This window comes from Lissotriton vulgaris, chromosome 5 (assembly GCF_964263255.1).
Source record: "Lissotriton vulgaris chromosome 5, aLisVul1.2, whole genome shotgun sequence".
Lineage (NCBI taxonomy): Eukaryota > Metazoa > Chordata > Amphibia > Caudata > Salamandridae > Lissotriton > Lissotriton vulgaris.
In genome coordinates, this window is record NC_141693.1 from 1025941515 (window position 1) to 1025967407 (window position 25893).

At 46.8% G+C, this 25893-nt stretch overlaps 1 protein-coding gene across 2 annotated transcripts in view; it reads left to right on the forward strand.

The window, feature by feature from the left end:
* Positions 1 to 19544: 19544 nt before the first annotated feature.
* Positions 19545 to 25893, forward strand: part of OGA (O-GlcNAcase) — a 548350-nt gene continuing 542001 nt past the window's right edge. For both annotated transcript variants that reach the window (XM_086922657.1, XM_086922658.1), the window contains exon 1: positions 19545 to 20358. In XM_086922657.1, the coding sequence (XP_086778783.1) occupies positions 20193 to 20358 (166 nt within the window). In that variant the 5' untranslated portion in view covers positions 19545 to 20192. The remainder of the gene's footprint in view (positions 20359 to 25893) is intronic.

Genomic DNA, 25893 nt, shown 5'->3' on the forward strand with positions numbered 1-25893 from the left:
ATGAGCTGTCGGAGTTTACACTATCCTACGAGACAAGTGCACTCTACTATCGTGATAAGATGAATGCCTAAATGCCGAGATAAGTGCACTCTGCTATCGTGAAATGATGAATGTCTAGTTTTTAACTCCAGAAGAAAAGTTATAATTTTCGCTATTTAATTTAAATTCTTTCCGAATGGTAGGGTTTCTACTATCCTGTGAGATAAGTGCACCCTATGCTGTAGATACGACATGCACTTGCTAATACTGTGATTTGTTTGGTGCGAATTGCTTAGATATTTATTCTGGGTAAAATATTACCTGGTACACTAAATGGGTATAATATTACATTTGTTGCCGTGAACACGCTTATTAGGGTAACCTGGCGCGTAAACTGGATGGTGTAACTATATTTTAATGTTTTTGTTGAAAGTGTAATATGATCGGACTCATCCATTAGTCCAAACCAAGGAATAGGTCTTTAAACGCTTCTGCGTTTAAGATCATGTTTAAATTAATTTATATTTACTAACCCGAAACTATACCAATATTAACAGAGGCATTAACATTATTATTGAACCCTCCCGGAGCAACATGTACGGAATGAGTTGAGTCTTTCTTCCCTTTCCTCTAAAAAGCTGGGTCAGTTGCCCCGCCCCTTTAAAAACAACCAGGAAGTAAACGCGGTAACTTGGTTTACCACTGATCGTGAATCATCTCAAACTCGGAGGATATTATTCCAGATAGACTCGCTAGGAAATAAGGTAATCTGTTGCTGCCTTCTAGCCATGCTGTTAACTCGTAATGCGCGGTAGAAAATGGGTAGCTTCTCGCACTAACGGGCTCTTTACGACTTTACAGGGAGCTGTATTATATACCTCAGATCCAGCCTTCCTCGAGTAAAGTTGGCGACATGGAAGGTAAGCTTCCCCAACTCTAGGGCAGTAACCCCTACGAAACGGCATCCAAATACGACTCCAACATCCCAAAAATGCCCTTTTCTTTATTTTCAAAGGTACGCCATGTAATCCATCAATTTCATGGTAGATGCGTTTAGAACCTTCCGACTATCAGAGGTATGTCAGTAAAAATAACCGAACCATAATTACTTCCTAACTGGCTTTTTGGACTAGTGGCATTAACTACCAAATATGTTTCCCTTTTTGTATCTCCGATACACAGGCACAAACAAAGGTTTTTTCTAACTAATTATAACCTGGTAATACGATCCACGTAAGCACCTAGAAGTGTCTTGAATTACAAGACTATTGGACAATGATGTTTTATGCATAGAGTTCACCCTATATGCTAGCCAATTGAAAAATTAGCGGTAAGCCTTTTTTTAACTATTTATCCTCTATTTTTTGAGAGACTAGGTAGTATGCTACAAATGCTAATCTCCCTCTCCCTATTAAAAGGTGACGGACTCGACAACCGACTAAGAATAATTCTCTTAATTGGCCAGATGATCTGGGAAACTAAAGATATATGAGGTATGCTTGTTACTGAGGCCAGGAATTAGTAGCTATAATCGTTTCCCCGCATGGACTCAACCACGTCTCAGGACTATCCTCGATCATTTTAGCATAACTCCTTATCCCGCATGGGCGAGACCTAGGACAATGAGCACACATATGTAATTAGTTGTGTACTGTGTATCTAATTTCCAACAAGGTGCCATTTTACTGAGTGTTTCCTGTTATCAATGACAACCACAGGGTTCTTAGATGGTATGGGAATGAGTCACTACTTCTTACTCCTGATAAGTAACAATGAATGACCTAATAGGGCATTTGTTAGTCCTTATATATATTATATTTTTTCAGAAGAACTCACAGTGTAAACAATATATATTCCTTTGTATACCAATAAACCTTCTCTTTAATGTCCACAGTTCCAAACCAACAATTTGATCCGTGTAACTCTCTTGACCCAGCGCCTTTTCACCTGTCGCGCTAGGTGAGCTATTAGCAGAACTTATGTAGTCTTTATCATACTATGAATATTGTGTCCTTTGACGCAAGTTGACAACACTTGTTTAACTGATACACTGTTCTCCTAACACTCTGCCCTCCTTGTATTATTTAAACAGGATGGGTCAGTACTAATTGATTTCCTTCTAACTACCCCCTTAGGAGGTTTGCCCACCCACAACTTCTTTGTCCTGAAGAAGACCCACCCCGTAAGGACCAATCTCCTACTAACCAATTGGGTCGAAACGTAGACTACATGACCACGACCAACTCCTACCCCAAGCAGGACCTTAACGGCGCAAGCGGAGTTTGGTTTTGTTTATTAGTTGTATTTTGGACTCTTTGTGAGCCTTTATGTTGTGGCCTTTGGCTAAAGGGACCACATGAATTTGGTCTTAAAACTGTGAATAAGACTTGACACTGAATGAATCAGACTATCCCCTACCCTTTCCTATCCTTGACACTCCCCTCACTTCACCCCTTCCTGTTGTGAATGTGGGCACACACATTTAATGCAATTTGCCATGCTTTGAAAAAATGTATTATGAGTTTCAACCACTGGTAGGATGTACATGCAAATCTGAATTAAACTTTTTTGCATCCAATAGCTTTGCTCTTTGAATTAATTATATATTATGAAATATTTTTGAATCATTTGCTTTGTGTCTGGGACCCCTTCCCTTTGTATCATAAATTACCCAGGTCCCTTTGACTCTAGTGGGTTTAACCCTGTTTTCCACAACATAATCTGTACAGGCGCATGCGTGTGAGGTTACGCTTCCTCCCTTTTTGGAGGCTCATACGTGTTGTCATACAATAATTTTGAATTTCCTATAAACCCTTTATGATTTATCAATATGGTAGATAAGGAAATACTCACATATACAGAAGACTACATAGATCAATTATTGCATGATCCGGCCAATAATTTTCTGTCAGTTGGTACACCCATTATCGACATTACCCTCAATGACAAAATCTCCCAGCTAGAGAGATTAGAGAAAAAACTGATTCGTACAAAATTACATGGTCATTTTCTCGCACAGTGTCTCCAAAACAACATCATACCTTCAGGACTACAAGTCAGAGTTGAACCTGCCATCTTTGTAGACATTCCCAATTTCCGTGAAGGGTTCAGTTTTGTTGCGAATAATTGTTCCCGACACTGGATGGTGTTGGGAATTGAGACCGTGGCGGAACAAGTCCTGGCCTTGAATAAACAGATAGCTGAGTTGAAGGCAAGCATTACAGGTGATAGTACCCTTACCAATTCCAAAGAGGCACTAACGAAACTTGTCGCTACCCTTCAAGACTTTGAAACCACCACCATCAAGAAGAAGCTTGACAAACTAGCCAGAGACCTCAAGTTCTATGATAAAAAGAAAACGTATCCCTACCTCTCAGACGACTATTTCCGACAGGACCAACAGGGACGTTTCACAAATCGGGGCTACAGAGGCGGGAGATCTAGAGGTCGCTTTACAACATTTTCAGATTCCTCCTACAGTTCGGGAGAAGACTCTGAACAACCTAGCACCAGCAACTCTTACGACTACCAGGATACATACCGCCCGCAATACCAATCGAATTCTTTTTTAGAGCAGGGGACATGGCGACCACCCCGGGGACGAGGCAACAACTGGAACCGAGGGACAGGACGGGGACAACAAGGCCCCCCGATGCAGTGGGACAACGATGGCGGCAGAGGTCGCGGAACGAAATAGGTTCGATTTCAACCAGAGGAACACGGGGAACGCTCGACCAGGCGCAAGAACTACAGGTGGTAAAATCAACTGACTCACCAATCATCAATCTGTCATCTCAACAACTCAATGACGATGAGCTCAGGGTTCTGAGCAGAGGTTTGTCATTTGTCCCAACAACTCCTCCAAACTGTTTCAATACACTAATGGAACTTTCCAAATTCTTCTGGAAAATCAGTTTGAGATTTTTCTTCAAGAATAGACCACCACCTAGGAATAGATCTGTGACTGGACTTAGGGTACCATCCACATTTGTACCTGCAACTAACACAATGAGCCATCGAATACTGGCTTATGAAAGCATAATTACAGAAGAAGTCAAGAAGATCCTGAGCGAAAAAAGCTATGTAAAATACAATATTCGAAAGACCGAAAAAACAGCCCTGGAAACTTTAAAATCCAATCATGATGTGGTGGTGAAGCCGGCCGACAAGGGTGGGGCCATCATAATCCAGGATGTATCGAAGTACAAAGAGGAGATCTGGCGCCAACTAAATGATGGCATTAGCTATAAAAGACTGACATCCGACCCTACAAAGGACTTGGCGGCAGAGATTCAGAGGGTGACACAGGATGGAGTCCAACAAGGGTTCCTGACAGATCACGAATACCAGTACCTCAACCAGAGTCATCCCCGCATACCAACTATATATACCTTACCCAAGGTACATAAAGACCTACACAATCCCCCGGGACGACCCATCGTCTCCGGGTGTGGATTCATTCTTGAGCCACTATGCCGGTACGTGGACTTCTTTCTCAAACCTCTAGCAGAGGCCACTTCTACCTATTTGAGAGATACAACGCATACCATCACTTTGGTAGATGGTAAACCATTCAATCCGGATGATGAACTACTAGTAACCAGTGACATTGTGTCGCTCTATACTAGTATCCCACAGGAGGAGGCCCTAATGGTAGCCACTCTAGCCCTTGAAAGTCGAGAAGCTCCGGTACAAGTACCCACCTCATTCATAATTCTCCTGTTGAAGATTGCCATGATGAGGAATTTCTTTATGTTTCAAAATGTATTTTATTTACAAACAAAGGGCGTGACAATGGGGGCAGCTTTTGCCCCAGACCTGGCGATTCTGTTTATGGCTTTCTACGAAAAGACTTTTGTCATGTGCGATCTCAACCCATTCAGGCACCAAATACTACTTTGGGTGCGTTATATTGATGATGTGCTGATGATCTGGAAGGGCAATAACAACGAATTGGAACACTTCCATTCCTGGTTGAACCTACAATCTTCTGACATTAAATTCACGATGCAAGCCAGCAATAAGAAGATTGATTTCCTGGACATCACAATAATAGCAGACGAAGGCACATTGCACACCACCCTATTTAGAAAACCAGCGGAACGTAACTCCTTATTGCAGTATTCAAGCCACTACCCACGGAGTCTTCGTGACAACTTGCCCTATGGTCAGTTTCTTCGCGTTCGAAGGAACTGCAGTAAGAAAGAAGATTACATGCGACAATCGGACATTCTGATGGAACGACTTATCGAGAGGGGCTACCCCAAGAGGCTAATTAAACGCTCCAGGAAGAGGGCTTGGTTTTGCCACCGAGAAACACTCCTAGAACCTTCCCTGCGGATCCGTCAATCAGAAGAACAAATGATCTGCGCTACCACATTCTCAACCAAGAGCAATTCCATAAAAAAGATTATAAACAAACATTGGGGCCTGATTGCAGACGATTTGGGGATTGCCAACCTGCCTATGCATGCCTTTAAAAAGGCAAGGAATGTGAAAGACTATGTAGTCTCATCGTTTTTAGAGTGCCCACCGGAACCAACCTTGGCCACATGCTGGAAACAACCATCTATAGTTGGACATTATAGATGCGGGAACTGTAAGGCTTGCCCTTCTGCCATTCAATCTAAAGACGTTGTTTTCAAAAATCATCGGCACACACACAAAAGTCACACGAATTGCAACACCAGAAATGTGATCTATGGCATCATTTGCCCATGTGATCTCATTTATGTAGGCCAGACTCAGCAGTGTGTGAAAGCAAGATTCCTCTCACAATGTAGTCGAATTAGATGTAGGGTACCTGGTGCACCTCTTGTCGAACATTGCACCACACAAAACCACATGCCGGAAACATTGAAATGGGTGGTTTTGGAACATGTAACACTGGGCCCTAGAGGTGGAGACTTATCCAGCATTCTTAATGTGAGGGAGTTGAAGTGGATCCATATCTTCAATTCTGTTGTAGATGGTTTAAATGAATCAGAGAGTAGTTTCGCTCAACTGGCGAATCTTTGATTTCCGTCTCCAAGACTACATAATTAGTCAATCCAAGTGTACCTGAATGTATTCTCCAACAATAATCAGATTCCTGACCCATTTTTCCAACCCAGGACGATGTGGTTAACATTTTGTATGATTTATCAGTGAAAATGGTTTCACCTCTGTTTGTACAATGATACTGTGAATATAAGCTGTCGGAGTTTACACTATCCTACGAGACAAGTGCACTCTACTATCGTGATAAGATGAATGCCTAAATGCCGAGATAAGTGCACTCTGCTATTGTGAAATGATGAATGTCTAGTTTTTAACTCCAGAAGAAAAGTTATAATTTTGGCTATTTAATTTAAATTCTTTCCGAATGGTAGGGTTTCTACTATCCTGTGAGATAAGTGCACCCTATGCTGTAGATACGACATGCACTTGCTAATACTGTGATTTGTTTGGTGCGAATTGCTTAGATATTTATTCTGGGTAAAATATTACCTGGTACACTAAATGGGTATAATATTACATTTGTTGCAGTGAACATGCTTATTAGGGTAACCTGGCGCGTAAACTTGATGGTGTAACTATATTTTAATGTTTTTGTTGAAAGTGTAATATGATCGGACTCATCCATTAGTCCAAACCAAGGAATAGGTCTTTAAACGCTTCTGCGTTTAAGATCATGTTTAAATTAATTTATATTTACTAACCCGAAACTATACCAATATTAACAGAGGCATTAACATTATTATTGAACCCTCCCGGAGCAACATGTACGGAATGAGTTGAGTCTTTCTTCCCTTTCCTCTAAAAAGCCGGGTCAGTTGCCCCGCCCCTTTAAAAACAACCAGGAAGTAAACGCGGTAACTTGGTTTACCACTGATCGTGAATCATCTCAAACTCAGAGGATATTATTCCAGATAGACTCGCTAGGAAATAAGGTAATCTGTTGCTGCCTTCTAGCCATGCTGTTAACTCGTAATGCGCGGTAGAAAATGGGTAGCTTCTCGCACTAACGGGCTCTTTACGACTTTACAGGGAGCTGTATTATATACCTCAGATCCAGCATTCCTCGAGTAAAGTTGGCGACTTGGAAGGTAAGCTTCCCCAACTCTAGGGCAGTAACCCCTACGAAACGGCATCCAAATACGACTCCAACATCCCAAAAATGCCCTTTTCTTTATTTTCAAAGGTACGCCATGTAATCCATCAATTTCATGGTAGATGCGTTTAGAACCTTCCGACTATCAGAGGTATGTCAGTAAAAATAACCGAACCATAATTCCTTCTTAACTGGCTTTTTGGACTAGTGGCATTAACTACCAAATATGTTTCCCTTTTTGTATCTCCGATACACAGGCACAAACAAAGGTTTTCCTAACTAATTATAACCTGGTAATACGATCCACGTAAGCACCTAGAAGTGTCTTGAATTACAAGACTATTGGACAATGATGTTTTATGCATTGAGTTCACCCTATATGCTAGCCAATTGAAAAATTAGCGGTAAGCCTTTTTTTAACTATTTATCCTCTATTTTTTGAGAGACTAGGTAGTATGCTACAAATGCTAATCTCCCTCTCCCCATTAAAAGGTGACGGACTCGACAACCGACTAAGAATAATTCTCTTAATTGGCCAGATGATCTGGGTTAACTAAAGATATATGAGGTATGCTTGTTACTGAGGCCAGGAATTAGTAGCTATAATCGTTTCCCCGCATGGACTCAACCACGTCTCAGGACTATCCTCGATCATTTTAGCATAACTCCTTATCCCGCATGGGCGAGACCTAGGACAATGAGCACACATATGCAATTAGTTGTGTACTGTGTATCTAATTTCCAACAAGGTGCCATTTTACTGAGTGTTTCCTGTTATCAATGACAACCACAGGGTTCTTAGATGGTATGGGAATGAGTCACTACTTCTTACTCCTGATAAGTAACAATGAATGACCTAATAGGGCATTTGTTAGCCCTTATATATATTATATTTTTTCAGAAGAACTCACAGTGTAAACAATATATATTCCTTTGTATACCAATAAGCCTTCTCTTTAATGTCCACAGTTCCAAACCAACAATTTGATCCGTGTAACTCTCTTGACCCAGCGCCTTTTCACCTGTCGCGCTAGGTGAGCTATTAGCAGAACTTATGTAGTCTTTATCATACTATGAATATTGTGTCCTTTGACGCAAGTTGACAACACGTTTTTTTTTTTGTTGAAAATTCTTTATTGTCAGGAGTTTAGAAGAGATATTCATATCGGCATTTTGTAGCTGCAGCGACATAACAGTATTATGATCCCCCGGTGGGGAAAGGATTTAACACAGATTGTATCAACATTTATCATTTCCATGTAAGGCCCAGTAGTTAAGAAGTGAATAAACAGACATATGTATCACAAGGCCCAATTTCACCCCTTCTCCTTAACGCCCATCCCGCCCATACTTTTTCGATTCAGTAGGCTGACTTCCCCCATACATGGTATTAGCGGGGACATATAAGAATAAAGAAAACAAGTCTAAAAAACCCAACAACGGTCATCATTTTACCAATACTTGTGTACGTTCATATATACTATCCCACAGGCTTACACATTCAGCATTCCGTCTGCAGTAGCGGTGCATGCCCTCCGCCTCCCGGCCCCTCCCCTGTTTATGCTAGCACATCCATAGCCACTAGTCCTCATCTTCCTCCGATTCTGAGTCCTCACCCTCCGGCAATGCCTCACATGGGTCATCCCTATATGCGTTCCATGGCAACCATACTCGATTCCATTTGCGGGGGCAGGCTCTCAATACATACACTGCTCTCTCCTTTACCATGAGAAGGTCCATGTTTCCTATCCACCCTGCCACCGTCGGCAGTTCTGGAGCGCCCCACCTCTGTGCAATGTCTCGTTTGGCCACTGTCACTGCTAGGGTGACCCACAGTTGTCCATACCTGTTTAAGTCCGTAGGGTCCCAAATGTTCAACAGGCATTTACGAGGTTCCGGTAGGACAGAAACATTGATGGCCTGAGAGACTGTGCGCATAATCTGACGCCATAGTTCCCTGATTTGTGGACATTCCCATAACGTGTGTAGGAGAGTTCCCTCCTCCCCGCATCCCCTGAGGCAGTATGGGTGTGGTGCTCTCTGTATTTTGTGGAGTAATGTGCGAGTGTAGTAGGTGCGGTGTAGCACCTTGAGCTGCACCAGGCGGAATCTGGCTGATATGCCCACTTCCCTCGGCGAGGCCAATGCCTCATTCCACTCCGTTTCATCCATGTCGCCCAGTTCGTCCACCCATTTCTCTTTAAGTTTGTGTGTGGGATCTGGCATGTTGTTAATCAATTTTTTGTACGTGAGTGAGGTCGCTTTTTGCTCCATGAATTCAGTGAGCAGCCTATCCTCAAGTGGCGATGATTCTGGGAGTGTGGTGTCTGGTGGGATCGCTTGCAGTAATGCATGCCGGATTTGTACATAGCGGTACGTTTCAGTGGGCCCCAGGCCGTATTGTTGCTGGAGGTGCTGGAAGGGAATAACCGTGCCCTTGTCCCAGAGGTCCCCCACTACCGAGATCCCTATGTCGTCCCACCTCGCAAATCCCTTACAGGTCCGTAGGTTACCCAGTGTTTTAGTGTCCCACAGCGGTGTTAGCCTGGTGATTTTACCCTTCCACCCTAGGCGTGATTGTGCCGTATGCCAGATTGTCGCTGTGTGGAATGTTGGGCCTAGCAGGGTCTTTACCTGCGGGTAGTTGTACAGCACCGAGAGCATGCCATCAGTCCCCAGTTGCGACCAGTCCGCCTTGTATGCGGGGTCGTCCCGTGAAACGTGAATCCAATGATTAATAACTTTAAGCTGTGACGCCCAGTAATATAGTTGGAGATTGGGTAATGCAATACCCCCCTCGTACCAGCTCTTCACCAGTTTTGCCTGCGCTATTCGCGCCGGACCATTACTCCACAACAGGTTGGAGACCAATGCCGCTACCCGTCTAAAATACTGTGGGTTAACCACATAAGGGGAGTTTTCTAGCACATACAGAAATCTCGGGAGAGCCATCATTTTATAGAGCGCAGCGCGCCCTAGGAGGGTCAGCGGCAGCGTCGCCCAGTATTGGACATCAGCACGCAATCTTTGCAGAGGTGGCTGCAGGTTTTCGATATAAAACTGTTTAGAGTCCTTCGTCACATAAATACCTAAGTACTTAAAGGAGGAGGTGGTTACTGTGAGAGGACAGTTAGCCGGCAGCACCGGAGCCGGGCCAGTAAGGACATAGAGTATAGACTTGGACCAGTTCAGGGTATATCCCGAGGCCCTGCCGTGTTCATCGCAGATTGCCAATAGGGCGGGGACCCCCTCAGTTGGGCCGGTCATGTATACTAACATGTCGTTGGCGTACAATGAGACTTTGTCCTCCCACCCGTCGCTCCAAGTGATTCCCCGAAACAACGGCGTCGATCTAAGTAGGATTGCCAGTGGCTCCAGTACTATCGCAAACAACAGGGGCGACAGCGGGCACCCCTGTCTAGTTCCCCTCCCCAGTGGAAAGGTCGAGGATATACGTCCATTTGCAACCACCTGTGCCATCGGTTGGGCGTAGAGCAGTCGCACCCATGCCATATATTGGGGCCCGAAGCCCATGCGGGTTAGGACAGCAAAAAGGTATTCCCACTCTACCAAATCAAATGCCATTTTAGCATCTAGGGAAAGTATCACAGCCTGCTCCGTAAGAAGATGCGCCTTCGCCAGTACCCCATGGACCCTCCGTAGATTTAGCGCTGTGCTTCTGTGTGGCATAAAGCCTGATTGGTCAGGGTGTATTAGGGTACTCAGATGTTTGGTTAGGCGACTGGCCAGGAGCTTCGCCAGGACCTTTGCCTCTGCGTTGAGCAGTGAGATGGGTCGGTACGAGGCACTGTCTGTTGGTGGCTTGGTTGGTTTGGGGATGGCCACAATGGTGGCCGTGCGTTGATCGAGTGGAAGCAGCGCCTTTTTTGCGCTGTCGTTATACATGTCTAAGAGGGGCTTGGCCAGCACAGAGTCCATCGTCCTATACCACTCCACAGGAATTCCGTTTGGGCCTAGGGCTTTGCCTGACTGCAGCGCCTGTATTGCCAACTGGACCTCTCCCTCTGTCAGGTCTGCATCAAGTTCCTGCTGTGCTTCAGGTGTGAGTACGGGGACAGGGATGTGACCAAGTGATTCTGTGGCCTCCCGCTCAGTGACTGGTCGTGTCGGTGTGTAGATCCCCTGGAAGTGGCGAGCTAGAGTCTGGATTATTTGTTCCAGGTGAGTTTGCAGCACGCCGGTCGCATCGTAGAGCCCGTGTATCCCCTTGTTACCGCCACCTCGTTTGTCCAGCCATGCCAGCATCTTCCCCGCCTTATCGCCCACATCATAGATTCTGTGCGCCGTGTTCGCGAGGTGTCCTTTGGTGATCACAGTGAGGTGTGCCTGGTGCTGCTGCTGACGGAGCTGTAGTTCATGAAGCGTCTCAGGGGTGGGGTCTGCCATATGCGCAGTATTCGCCGTGTGTAATGCTAATTCCAAATTGGCCAATGTAGCCCTAGACTCCCTTTTATGCCCAGTAATGGCAGATATGGACGCCCCTCTGAGGACCGTCTTGTAAGCCTCCCACAGAACTGAGGGTGAGGTGACCGACCCTGTGTTCTCAGTGAAATAGTGTGTGGTGGTTAACTTGAGTTTTTTCCTAATGGTAGGGACCTGCAGATAATTGGGATAGATCGGGTACAGCCTAGCCCGTTTACAATCTTTGGTAGAAATGTGAAGGGAGACCGGGGAGTGATCGGAGATTCCTCGTGGTAGGATATCAATACTATCCACAGAGCTCAGTCCAACCCCTAGAAAGAAGAAGTAGTCAATACGTGAGAGGCTGTTGTGGGGTGCAGAGTAGTGTGTGTATTGCTGCGCTGTAGGGTTCAGGTGACGCCAGATGTCTGTGAGGCCCATAGCTGACAAGAATCCCGGAAGTGTGGCAGACCCTCTTTGGCGATCCCGCTGGGGAAAGGTGTCTAGTAGGGGGTCTGTGATGGCATTGAAGTCACCCCCCAGGATCATGTCCCCCTCTGGGAGATCAATAAGGAATCGGCTAAGTGCCGGCAAGGCTGTAGCATGCAGTGCTGGGGGGATGTATACAGATATCACATTCAAGGCCCTCCCCTCCCACTGGCCTGAGAGTGCTGCGAACCGTCCCTGATCATCTGTCTTGTGGCCAGTGACTAAGAAGGGGGAATTGTTTCTGAGGAGTATCCCGGTGCCCCTGGAACCTGAGGTAAACTCGGAGTGTACTGCCATGGTGTACCCACGCCTGTTCAGAGCCTTACAGGTGGTCCCTGCCAGATGTGTTTCTTGCAGCAGCACTAGGTCTGATCGATTAAGTTTAACAGTTTGCAGCACCAGACCCCGTTTAATTTTGTCCCCCAACCCCCTGACATTCCATGTAAGGAGCTTCAGTGGGGGCACCATTGTCGTTACAGGGGTACCCAATGCGGGTGTAGCTCGATCATGTCGTGCCATTTGAGTGTATGAGCCGTGTTCTCTATGTGCAGCAGGATAAGGACGCCAGATCGCGGAGGCGGCGCATGCCGCCCATAGCGAGTAGTGTTCCCGTGCCTTGTAAGATTGCAATGATGATGACCATAAAACTTAACTTTAACTTGAATCTCGTAACTCCCATCCCTCCACCCCCTCCCTGCTCCCCTGCACCACGGACGAAGTCCCGCCCGCATCCCCAACTTGGCAGAGTGCTTTTGTCCCCCCCCTATCTAGTCTTACTTGCTTGTGGGGTTGGTGAGTCCCCTACAGGCTCCGGCCAAAACCCGCCCTACTCAGTGCCATCGGCCCAAGGTCCCAAGGGCTGTGTCCAGATCTTGGTGCTTCCAGTGTAGCCATTCAGCCCCTGCTAGGCTGACCTGAATCAAACGGGTCCCTCTCGAGATCGGATTCCAGGCCCCCGGCCGCGCCCTGCTCAGTGGCCGGGCTGGCCGCACGGTGTTCCGGTGTCTTCTCATTACGGCGGTCCTGGCGGTCTTTATGTGGGCGGTGAGGCTTGCCCGCCGGTCTCCAGCCGTCCAGCCATTCTCGTGCCACCTCAGGATTGTCGAAGAACCATGTCCTCCCCTCGGCCACAATCCGCAGTTTGGCGGGGAAGAGCATTGAATAGGGTAGTTCCCTGTCTCGCAGCGTCTTCTTGACTTCATTGAAGGATTTTCGACGCCTGGCCACCTCGGCCGTGTAGTCTGGGAAGAACGCCAGCGTGGAGTTCAAGATTTTCACCGGCGGCGCCACCCTGGCCGCCTGCAAAATGGCGTCCCTGTCCCTAAAGTTGAAGAGCCTGGCCAGCACCGGTCGCGGCGCGGCCCCTGGTTTGGGCGTACCCCCCGGGACCCGATGAGCCCTCTCGATGGAGAAGAAGGCGGACAGGCCTTTAGGTTGCAGTTTGGTCTTAATGAGGTCTTCGATGTACAGGTCCATGGCCCCCTTCCCCTCCGATTCCGGAAGGCCTAGGATACGGACGTTATTTCTTCTCGAGCGTCCTTCCTGGTCATCCAGTTTTTCTTGTAGTTGTTTAGTGGTCCTTTCTAGTCGCTCCATCGCCACCTGAAGGTCTGAAGTGTCTTCAATGAGGGATTTTGTGACCACCTCCACTTGCGACACCCTCTCCGACATTTTCTTAAAATCCGCTCGTAGCAGGTTCACCTCAGTGGAGATGGTGCCTACCGTCGCCTGGACGTCTGTGAGAGTTCTCATTATGGCTTCCAGTGTGACTTTTCCAGTGCCATTGGCGTCAGAGGAGGCACCGGCGGAGTGCCGTCCAGGTCCCTGTGAGTGGCCGTTCTGGGCATAGGCAAATTTATCAAGCTTTGCCTGCGTCGTTGTCATGCTCCTCGTGTTTTTGCCCGTCATGTTGGCTTGCTTGGGTTGACAGTGTCCGGTCCTTCAATTGTTCCCGGCCCGGCCACCCACCGTGTAGGCCTTCCCCTTGGTGGTCGCCGTCTAAGCAGTCGGTAAAGGAGCGGGAGCCTCAGGGCCCAGGTCGATCCCGGCCTGAAGTGTAGCCTTATTGTGGCTGCCGTTGGAGTCAGCAGAAGGGTTCTCGCGGTGCTGGTGGCGGCGTGTGCATCTCTCGCATACCGTACTGTTTCCCCGCTCCACGTGGGTCGCGCCGCCGCCTTCTAGGGCTGCAATGGGTAGCCGGAGACTGGCGCCACTACGGTGTATTCGGCCCTTCTGCCCCACGGTGGTCCGGAGTAATGTTCAGTGCTGTGGGGGGACTGCGTCGACCCAGGCGTCCTACCTTGCCGTATTTGTCTGGGCGTCCGCCCGGTAGCGCAGATCCAGGACTGCTTCGACGTTGTGCGGGGCCTCGCTCGCCCTTGATATCTTTGAAGTCTTGGCTCAGGGGGACCGGAGGTCGCTCCCAAGTGCAGCGTTATGAGAGCGCTGTGGTGGAACTGGGCGCCAGGCGGGGAGGAGCGGGCGCCGGCCGAGGCTGACTTCTTCCGGCCGGGCAAGGTGCGCTTCCGGTCGGCCTGTCTCCGTACTTTAGGCCGGTGCTGCTGAGTTGTCGTAGGCCTCGTCTCGCTGTCGGCGGATGGAGCACTTCCCGGCGTCGGATTTGCGCCGAGAGCGGCTCGTTGTGCGCCGCTCGGTTCCCGGAGCCGATTTCACCCCTTCAGGCAGGTCAGTATACGGATGTGCATGCGGATTATTGCGCGGGCCGGATTGCCTTGCGGAGCTCCCGAGTTAAGCTGCCGCCATGTTCGGCAGTTGGCCACGCCCCCGACAACACGTTTTTAACTGATACACTGTTCTCCTAACACTCTGCCCTCCTTGTATTATTTAAACAGGATGGGTCAGTACTAATTGATTTCCTTCTAACTACCCCCTTAGGAGGTTTGCCCACCCACAACGTCTTTGTCCTGAAGAAGACCCACCCCGTAAGGACCAATCTCCTACTAACCAATTGGGTCGAAACTTAGACTACACGACCACGACCAACTCCTACCCCAAGCAGGACCTTAACGGCGCAAGCGGAGTTTGGTTTTGTTTATTAGTTGTATTTTGGACTCTTTGTGAGCCTTTATGCTGTGGCCTTTGGCTAAAGGGACCACATGAATTTGGTCTTAAAACTGTGAATAAGACTTGACACTGAATGAATCAGACTATCCTCTACCCTTTCCTATCCTTGACACTCCCCTCACTTCACCCCTTCCTGTTGTGAATGTGGGCACACACATTTAATGCAATTTGCCATGCTTTGAAAAAATTTATTATGAGTTTCAACCACTGGTAGGATGTACATGCAAATCTGAATTAAACTTTTTTGCATCCAATAGCTTTGCTCTTTGAATTAATTATATATTATGAAATATTTTTGAATCATTTGCTTTGTGTCTGGGACCCCTTCCCTTTGTATCATAAATTACCCAGGTCCCTTTGACTCTAGTGGGTTTAACCCTGTTTTCCACAACACATCTCGAACAACATGGCAGTTGCACCACGCACACCAGGTCTGAACGCCAGGGTAACCCAGTGCCATCCTCGAGGCTGAAGGATCACCTGGTGTCCAGGGATGATGAGTTTTGGACCGTAGTTTTATTTCACATGTCAACTAGGTACATGCCTATGCTACTGGTCTGTGTCCCATCATGATATCATCAGACTAGTTGGTACGTTTCTGTTGTTTCAGTGTTTTATTTGGGGGGGGGTGCGTAGTGTCGCTCAAGTGACGTAACTGGAGCGCAGGACTTCTGGGCAAAGATTAGTGAGCAGGGGGTTTATGTTGCCACTCTGTTATGTTGAAATGAAGAGTCAGATGAAGCTTAGATGAAGTTTATTCCAATAAAGAGAAGCACCACCGGTTACAGGACTGGAGGCTCCGGCTGGCACTGCATAACTGTCAGTCTTGATTCCAGGACCGATCATATGTTCTAATGTGGAACATAATGATCGTGCCTGGAATCAACACTCAAACAACAACAATGGCTTGTGCATGCAAGCACGAGGAAATTGTACACAACACAAACATAACACATCATCCCCCTTTACTAAACAATAAAAAACAGTAAACTAGTTAACAAATTTGTTCTTGATGGAAGCAACAAAATCAGACATCCAAGAAGGTTTTTTCCTAATACGTTTCCCGAGTTCACTATTGTTACTAGCAATTTCAGGAACAATTGTATTATCAGTTCTGGCAGTAGAACATTCAGGATTTGTAAAAGGACATTCAACAGTGTGAGTGTGATCAAAAGATGTAACAGAATCACTATCATCCAGACAATTATTAAGTCTAGCCCCTTTTCACACTTAAAATAGACACTTTTGTCACCTTTAAGAACTGCAATTCTGTTTAAATTCCATACTTTATTATTGTCAAGTCTGACAGAATTCTTAAGAACTTCTACAATCTCAAATGGACCCATACATTGGCTTTCAACTTTCCTCACCTTCCAAGGTTTCTTCACTTTGACAAACATGCCAACTTTTACAATGGGATCACAAGCAGATCCCTTCTTTTTATCATATCTATCTTTATTGATGGCATGATTCTGAATCAAATTTTCTTTGACCTTCACAAGATCAATATTAGATAAGGTAGAAGGAGCTAACCACACAGTATTACATTTCGTTCTAGGTATCCTACCTCTCATAATCTCAATAGGAGAAAACCCAGTCATAGCATTAGTCGAAGTCCTATACATCCAAACTGCTTTCTTAATTTGTAATTCCCATTTTTCATTGTTTACTCCTCCAATTTGGACTGCAATCTTGAGGACTCTGTTGAAACGCTCAATAACGCCATTACCACTGGGGTTGTACAAAGAGGTGGTAGCATGAACTATGCCAACTCTCTTAAAATATGCTTTTGCTTTATTGGACAAGAACTGCACCCCATTGTCAGTGATCAGCCGCACTGGTAAACCTTCCTCAGTAAATACTTTATCCAGGAATACCAAAACATTGTCAGTATCTACTTTATCACCAATCTTGACTATAGGCCATTTTGAAAATACATCAATAGCCGCCAAAATGTATTTTGAATTTGGACCAATTGGTCCCATAATATCCATGGCGATGGTGTGCCAAGGATCATCAGGGATAACATGCACACCTAAATTAGTTTTAAGGGTAACTAAAGTTTTGTCAGCATTTGCACAAGTAACGCAGTCCCTGACAAAGCGTTCAATGTAGATGTCCATACCTGGCCACCAAAAGAAAAGTTTAACTTTTTGCTTTGTTCTAACAATGCCAGCATGTCCACCATGAGCATGAGAAACAATTTGGTGTCTAAGTTTACTTGGAGGAATGGCTCTGTCACATCTCTTGAGTATATTATTAACTAACGAAAGTGCATTTCTTATCTCCCAAAAACATCTGAGATCAGAACCAATGTATTTCTTTTGTGGCCACCCTTCAGAGATATATTTAGTAAAGGATCCTTTTTAAGTTCATCACACCAATCCATTTGATTAATGGGTGGAGCATCCTCATCATGAACTAGAGCAACATGAAAGTTATCCCAATCATTGTGTACATTCTCCTTGAGAGGTAACGGCATTCTGGATAGGAAGTCTGCAGTTACATTTTCCTTTCCAGGAACATAAACCACAGAATAAATAAAATCTTGCAGACGCATGGACATACGTGCTATACGAGCTGATGCTTTTAACATACCTTCAGTGGTTAACAACCGTACAAAAGGTTTATGGTCACTTTTGACTAAACACTTCTTACCCCAAACGAATACTCTAAAATGCTTGAGTGCCCACACTACTGCTAAAGTTTCCCTCTCTATAGTAGAATACTTTTCTTTAGCAGGTATAAGCGCTCTTGAAGCATGGGCTATAATACGTTCTTTACCAGAGTCAGTTTTCTGAGCAAGAACTGCTCCTAACCCTTTCGAGCTTGCATCTGTAGTAACAATACATGGAAGTAAAGTGTCAAAACTCGAAAGGGGAGTAGCTGCACAAATGGCATTCTTAACGTCCCCAAACTCATTCTCACATTCTTTAGACCAACAAAATTTGTTCTTATTCTTGATTAATTGTCTGATATGAAACACACGACATTAAAAATGAGATACATATTTTGAATAAAATTCCGTAAGCCCTAAAAAAGATCCCATCCTCGTTGCCAATTTGTTATGTTGAAATGAAGAGTCAGATGAAGTTTAGATGAAGTTTATTCCAATAAAGAGAAGCACCACCGGTTACAGGACTGGAGGCTCCGGCTGGCACTGCATAACTGTCAGTCTTGATTCCAGGACCGATCTAATGTGGAACATAATGATCGTGCCAGGAATCAACACTCAGACAACAACAATGGCTCGTGCATGCAAGCACGAGGAAATTGTTCATAACACAAACATAACACACTCCCTTACTCTGCACCATATTGGTAAGACCATGTGGTCATTGATAATAAATACTGAGAGTGGCAGGGTGTAGTCAGCAGAACCTGCCTGCGTCGAAAACCAAGCAAATGCACCACTGCATCCGAGTGTTTCTTTGCAGCCCTTGCTGCCCGGCAGACACATATATCGCAGGGTCCCTGCACCACAGCATCCCGGAGACCATGACACAAAAGTTCATGATAGGACATGTAGTTTATTCTTATATTCGAATTATGGATGTTGTCGTTTTTCTGCTACTACATCTTGGTAATATGTGTTTTGTTTGCAAGGCTACAACTTTATCAAAAATAATACTAGATTGCATAATCCACACCTTCCCGAAAAGGAAAGTGGTTTAACGGGGCAGGGCGTCCGACTTTGAAGCTAGGGAACCAGGTTCGAGTCTGGCGGTAAGGCTCAAACATCTTGCGATTCTTAGACAAAACACGGGACTAGGCTAACCAGTCACACGTGAAATATGGAAACTATCGCTACCTAAACTCCTTACAATAAATTCCGCAGGCTAAAGATTAACTACACATTCTCTTCTAATATGCAGTCAATAGTTCTTTTTTTATATTCTTTTTTTCTTTTTGAGTTTATAGGGGCATTGGTGGTGTAATGGTGGTTACGATTTGAGAGATGGGACACGTGATGCTGGAACTTTTGCAGCCTGGAACCCACGCCGTAATTACTGGCTGGCACTGCCACGGTCTTCATCCTGCAGGAATCTGCCAATCAGGCCGGACACCTTCTCCGGCTCGTTCAGGTGCACGAAGTGGTTGCCCTGTACCACCTCCAGCTGATATCTCTCTTTCAGACTTGACTTGAACCCCTGCACAGGGTTACTCCATTGGGCTGCCCTAGTGGTTCGCTCTTCTATACTTGCAAACATCCCGTCACTGGCTAGAATAGTTAGGATGCTTGCTTGGAATTCCTTCATTAAACCCAGACATTGATCCAAAGTGAAGTTCGGGATGAGTTGCCTAGAGACGTTAATATCCCGACTGAACATGACCCCTCCTGGCAGCACCATGGTGCCTCGCATATACTAATTCAATACTACAGCACGGTCCCTTTAAGAGTTATTGAGAGCTGTGCCCTTAGTAATAGAACATAAACATCCGATCGCGCACGCGCGCTTGGAACATCCGGGCAGCAGCCCTTTTTGGTGTGGTAAATCTATCGATACGACCCGCCCCAAAGCCCTTAGAAACGGGTGGATTGCGGACACCCAACATGGCCGTTGCGCTAAAACAGTAGAAAGCGCCAAACGCGCATGCGGGTTACGAAGTAAACACTCCACGACATTATGACAACCGAGCCGCGTCCTTCCTATACGTATGTTACAGTTATCCGACTTGTTGAAAACGAAACCAAAAATTATGTCCGAAGCAAAAAAGCAAAACGTATCTATAAGCCTCTGTCTCTTTTCTTTTCTTCGCCGTGGCCCGGATGCTGAGTGCACCGGTTTGATCCGGTTCCTCACGCATGCGCAGGGACAATAAACAGGAAGAGCAGGGAGGCGGCGCAGAGTTTGCAACGGGGAGCGAAAGGGGACTCAATTATAGAGGACGACGCAGCACCGAGCTGTCACCCAAATCAGATCTGTCTGTCAAACAGAGCCCCTCTCAGTACATGTCACCGTAACCGGGGCCTGCACTGCACACAAAGGAAGCACGTCTCCGGGGACAGTCAGCGCCGCCACCTCCTTTCGGCTAAGCGGGGACGAGGTGCGCGCTGTGTCCCTGCCTGAGGCCCCTACGACGCTTTGTATTTCCTCTCCCAATTCCCGTCGCCTCTCTCACCATGGTGCAGAAGGAGAAGCCGCAGTCTGGAGGCGAGGAATCAGAGCTACCAGCCAGCCCGTGTACTGCTGCCCCGCCGGCCATGGTTCATCCCCCGGAGACTGTCGGGGAGGAGACCGAGGCAGAGACTACAGGCTCCCGCAAGTTCCTGTGCGGCGTAGTCGAAGGTGAGCAGATGTACGGGGAGCAACCCCCGTTGTGGGTAGGAGGGAAAAGAGTTGACTGTGATGACCCTTGTTGATATGTCCACCGTCTCAAATGTTTAGCTAAGCCATTGCCATTAAGCCTGTGCAAGCTTTGTCTGTGCAAATTGTTTTTATTATTCAGATTTGTCGTTTTAGACCTTCGGTTACGTAAGGTTTTAGAAGGGCTGATTACTCATTTGGACCTTTTCAATGCCCCGAGGACAAACGATTAGGTTGAAACCATGTTGAAGGAGTGGTAATTGGCGAAGCGCTGTATAAAGCATTGATATTTTGCGAGATCTGCGGCGAAGGGCCTATCTTTAAATATAGTGATTATGATCAGCGCAGTCCAACTACCCTTCTTTACTTTGTTCTGCCACTACCTTTATTATTGCATTCTGGCAATCTTTGAGACTCAAACCCCCTTGTTTGGTCTTTACCGGGGACGTAAGATTGTGCTGCTGAATCGGCATGCTCTTTCGACTGCCACCCAAACCCAGCCACGTAACTGCATTTTTTGCACGCGTCACCACGGTGCCTCGTATACTCTGTTCTAAATTAAACGAGTGTATGGAAACAAATAGACCTTCGCTGGTATCGAGGTAGCTTAAATTCTAGCACGTTCTTTTGACATTTTATGAGATTTGAGATGAAGTAACTTTTCCAATGTAAGTAACCTGCGTCTGATAAATAGATTAACTCAATTGCTAATATATATTAATATAATCTAGTGCAAATTGGAGTGCACATGAACCTCTACCTTCCAAAATACATAATGGTAAACTGTGATCAAGAGTCGCAAAAAGGGAGTGGCGACTCCTGAACGCTGTATATCACCAAGTAGAGCCAGGCAGCTGTTTAAAAAGCTGTGAGTAACAAAACAAAGTTTAGTGCTTGGTGCACATGTATGGTTATGGATTTTGTATATTTGAAACACATCAGAAAACAATTTTGGGCGTTCTAATCCCAGAACTTTTTTGCCAAGAGTTGTTTTAAAATCTTCCTTTGATGTCTAAACAATTTTTACTGAATATGACAACAGTATATTCTCACATGCACAATATTGTTGGCCAAACTGAAACATTCAGAAGAGTGGCCCCAATCTATAATAGAATATTTAGACCGGTACACAACAGATTCTTTTAAGAGCTATTGTGTTTTGTGCTTTTTAGGTTTCGCTGGGGGGCGGAGCCGTCAGGCTCCTCCTCCAGAGAAATCTGTAGTTTCTAGTATGGGTGACTTGAACACGCCTCTCTGCTTCATTGGCTAGCTCCATAAATGGAGGCTAGCCATTGGAACAGAGAGGCGTCCCTCAATGCCGGACCAGACACGGGGGCGTTCCCGAGATTCTTTGGCTTTTGCCGACGTCACCCGACGCCGGGAACGCCCCCGAGTCTGGTCCGGCCGGGCCGTGCTTGCTGCTGTCCTGCCTTGTGTCCCTCCTCCCGCCGTCCCCACGTTTCCCGCCTCCCTCCCGCCGTCCGTTCCTCTCGTGTCCTTTCCCGCCCCCCTCCCGCCCCCTGTGTCCTCTCCCGCCCCCTCCCGCCGTCCGTTCCTCTCCCGCCCCCCCCCCTGTCCTCGTAGGTGCTTGTTACTTTTCTATTGGTTTCATTGTGCGGCCGATCTCCGCCAGAGGAAGTCCAGGTGAGTGCTGGCCGTTCCCGCCCCCCCTCCCGCTGTCCGTGTGCCTCCCCGCCCCCCCTCCTGCTGTCCGTGTGCTTTCCCACCCCCCCTCCCACTGTCAGTGTGCTTTCCCGCCCCCCCTCCCACTGTCTGTGTAGCGCTGTATTGTTGCTGCCTCTGTGTGCCGTAAGAAAGAGCAGCGAACGAGTTTACGTGATAGAGCGGGAGGATTGCTTAGCGCTGCATTGTAGTCCACCAGGCGCTGTAAAAGACAGGAGAGGAGACTGGTCGACCTTACTCTCTCCGTCTGGCAAGAATACGTGCCTTCCTCTTTCCCATCCCTTTTCTGGGTGCCTCTTCTAAACCGGTGTGCAGAGCACTGCTGGCCCCGCTCCCGGCTCCGAGCGCTAGAAACACTATCAATACACAGGCCGTACAAATGTATGTGGGAACAGGACGTGGATCTTCTCAGACACAAAGGTGCTTCTATTAAGCAGCATTTAAAATACATATTTAACACTCCGTGGTTTAGCAGCGCTCTCTGCGTGTACAGACACTAGAGACCCGGAACAGACCCGCCTGGGAAAAATAGCAGCATTTAAAATACATATTTAACACTCCGTGGTTTAGCAGCGCTCTCTGCGTGTACAGACACTAGAGACCCGGAACAGACCCGCCTGGGAAAAATACACGAAGCAAATGGTTCTATAAAATAATCATGCGTTCCCCCCATATGAGCTGCGATTCTGAACACTTTCATCGATTTTATTGGGTTTGGAGGAGGGGCCAAATGGTCTATATGGCTCAGAGTCCATATAGACCACTCGCATCCACTTCCAAGAGACCCGTGATGAGCAGGCGCCTCGCAGCCAACCTCGGAGGCTGCCTCGAGTGCAGGCGCTCGGGGTTCCTCCCGGGAGTTGGCGGGGTGGTGCTGTCGGCCCCTGGCCCTCTGCCTCTATCTAGGCAGCTACTAGATGCTTCTCACATGCCCAAGTGCACAGTGTCCATACGAGGATGCGCTGGCCTGCCTCCCTGAGGGTGCGGGACGCAGGGTGGCAGACGCGGGTGTCTGTCAGTGTCAGCATTTGAACCGTCAGTGACTTTTTTCTGACGTGGTATCGGTGATCAATTTTCAAAACACACTCGCACCCTCCCCTGTGGTTTGGTGGGATTTGAGGCGTGACATACGAATGCTGTGCTCATGCCAACTTCATCGTCTGTAACAAAACGGGGCGGGGTAATGCCCATCCCCCACTTAGTTCACCATTTTTGCTCTGAGCCTCGATGCGTGATGCTACCTCTGGTAGCTGCCACTGCCCATGTTTTCTATATTCCGTATTATTTTAGTATTTCAGAATGTTTACAGTGCTTCGAAGCCATCCGAAAGATGTGACTAGAAGCATGTTGGCGCTAAACCCCACCTAAATAAAACACGAGCACCCTGCTATGGTGCCCCAGATTTCACCTGGTGGCGCTTGATGGCAGAGCAGCTTAGGTACACTTCCGCCAAGGATGCCCGAAGGGGTCTCCAAGGGACATCAGATATCTTGTTTATTCTGACACAGCTACCACTTGCAAGGCGTCCAGGACCCGCGTGACCTAAGCTCCCCTGCCTGTCCCAATTAAGCAACAATTCCAATGCCAAAGGCAACTGTGCCGTTTGCATACAGCGCCCCACCCTTGCGTTCCTGCCTCTTTCTAGGCGCTCCCATATATTTAAATGAATCTACTGAGGCATGCACCAATTAAGTGCCCAGGATGACACAATTAGGCCAAGTGGGAAAGCTGCGACCGCTTTCCCTTGGGTGCTTCATCGCTTGATCTCAGCTCCTAGAAACCTAACACCAATCTTCAAAATGTTTGTGTGCCATTTTCAGACACTTTTCTCCTTTCTGGTGCCACTGCTCAGGGTCAGCTCTTCCTGAAAGAAGGCTAACAGCGACTGGGTCAGGGCAATGTGAAAACCAGTGGTGGTGGGGGCGGGCAAAGACAGTCATTGTAGTAAATGCACGTTTGAGATGTTGCTGCCATTACATTCTGTATTAGGCCCTACATTATAATAAGACACTAAATGAAAGATAACTTTAGGCATTATGAGGTTGCATTATATGTTCCTGTTTTTCTATTTATATTTTTTGTACATGCATTTATTTCCTTAACATGCATGCATACATCAGAGGAACGGACGTACACACTTGAATAATCTAAATGTTACCTTTATGTTACAGAGGGGAGTGCTTCCTAAAAGCTTCCATTGTAGTGACGCCCTACAAAATATATTGTTATTTTCTATAAAACAGAATTAGATGTTCTGGGTGGACCAAATAAACCGCTATACGTCCTTATCTATACCTTATGCATTGTATTGTAAACAAGCGGTGTATTAGATGAACTGATTCCTGTATTACTATCTGGAAAAGTCATCTAGCAACAACACTACATGGAGGCTGGAAGGCATTTCACCATCACACTGTTTATCACTGGCGGGTGAGGGCGGGAAAGCACAACTCGGACGCTGAGCCGCTTTCCAAGGCCGACCTTGTCCTTAACCGTGTCAGTGATTGACTTATTCTTCAGTGTGATTCTGCAAATGCCAGAAGTTGTAAGGCCCCTATTTCATACGCATGACGTCATCCCTGCAAATAGCGGTATTTAAACCCCCAAAAGAACGTTTTATTGTTAATTACTCATAACAATTATTTTCCATTTTTGGGGGGGGTCCTACAATGCCATCTCATAGTCCTATGACAATAAAGAACAAGGCCGCGATTGACCTTGTCTCTAATATCCCATATGCAATTATAGGTCCATAATGCCTGAAATGTTCGCTTCACCCCCTCTTATTTCGTTGTCACTAACTGCGTCTCTTTTTCGGAGTCTGGCTCGCACTTTCGCGCTCTCTCTCCCACTCACTTTATATCTGTATCCACCGTATATATTTCTGACTACCATTCTCCCCAAAACAATGCATTTCCATTTCACAGTACATTTCTTTCCATCTTTTTCTTCCTCACACACACACATATTTTTCCTCTCGCGCTCTTCCTCTCTCTCTCTCTCTCTCTCTCTCTCTCTCTCTCTCTCTCTCTTTCTCTCTCTCATTCTCTGATTCCCTCTCTTACACACGGACATCATTTCTCTCTCTCTCTCTCTCTCTCTATCTATCTCTCTCTCTCTCTCTCTCTCTCTCTCTGATTCCCTCTCTTACACACGGACTTCATTTCTCTCTCTCTCTCTCACTCACACTTTCTGTTTGTTTGAACATCTCACCATACTCGCTCTGACTCGGACTCGGTCACTTTGAAGGTCTCCACTGTCTTCTTCTCAGTTCTCTCTCCCCTCCCCTGTTCTCACTCTATGGTTTTCACTCTCTCTCTTTGTCATGGTCTCCGTACATATGTACTCACATAAACACACGCAGACATTCACATACAAACACCTGTATACATGCATGTATAGTCAACCCTATCAGAGAGTCCTGGGCTCATTTTTAGGTTTCGCCTGGGGCCGGAGCTCCTAGCTCCGCCCAGGAGAAATCTAATGTCCCTACAGTGTGGAGCTTAGTCCCGCCCTCTGTTCCATTGGCTAGCTCCATAAATGGAGGCTAGCCATTGGAACAGAGATCTGTCCGTCATGGCCGGACCAGACTCGTGGGCGTTCCTGCATTTTTTTCCCTCTCCACCCTTTTTGCATCGTCATCAAGGCCGTGGGCGGGGTTTATTTTTTTTTTTAGTCAGTTTCGTTTGGTCATTGTGCGGCCGATCTCCGCCAGAGGAAGTCCCGCTGTCCGTGTGCCTCCCCGCCCCCCCTCCCGCTGTCCGTGTGCCTCCCCGCCCCCCTCCCGCTGTCCGTGTGCTTTCCCGCCCCCCCTCCCGCTGTCCGTGTCTGCAT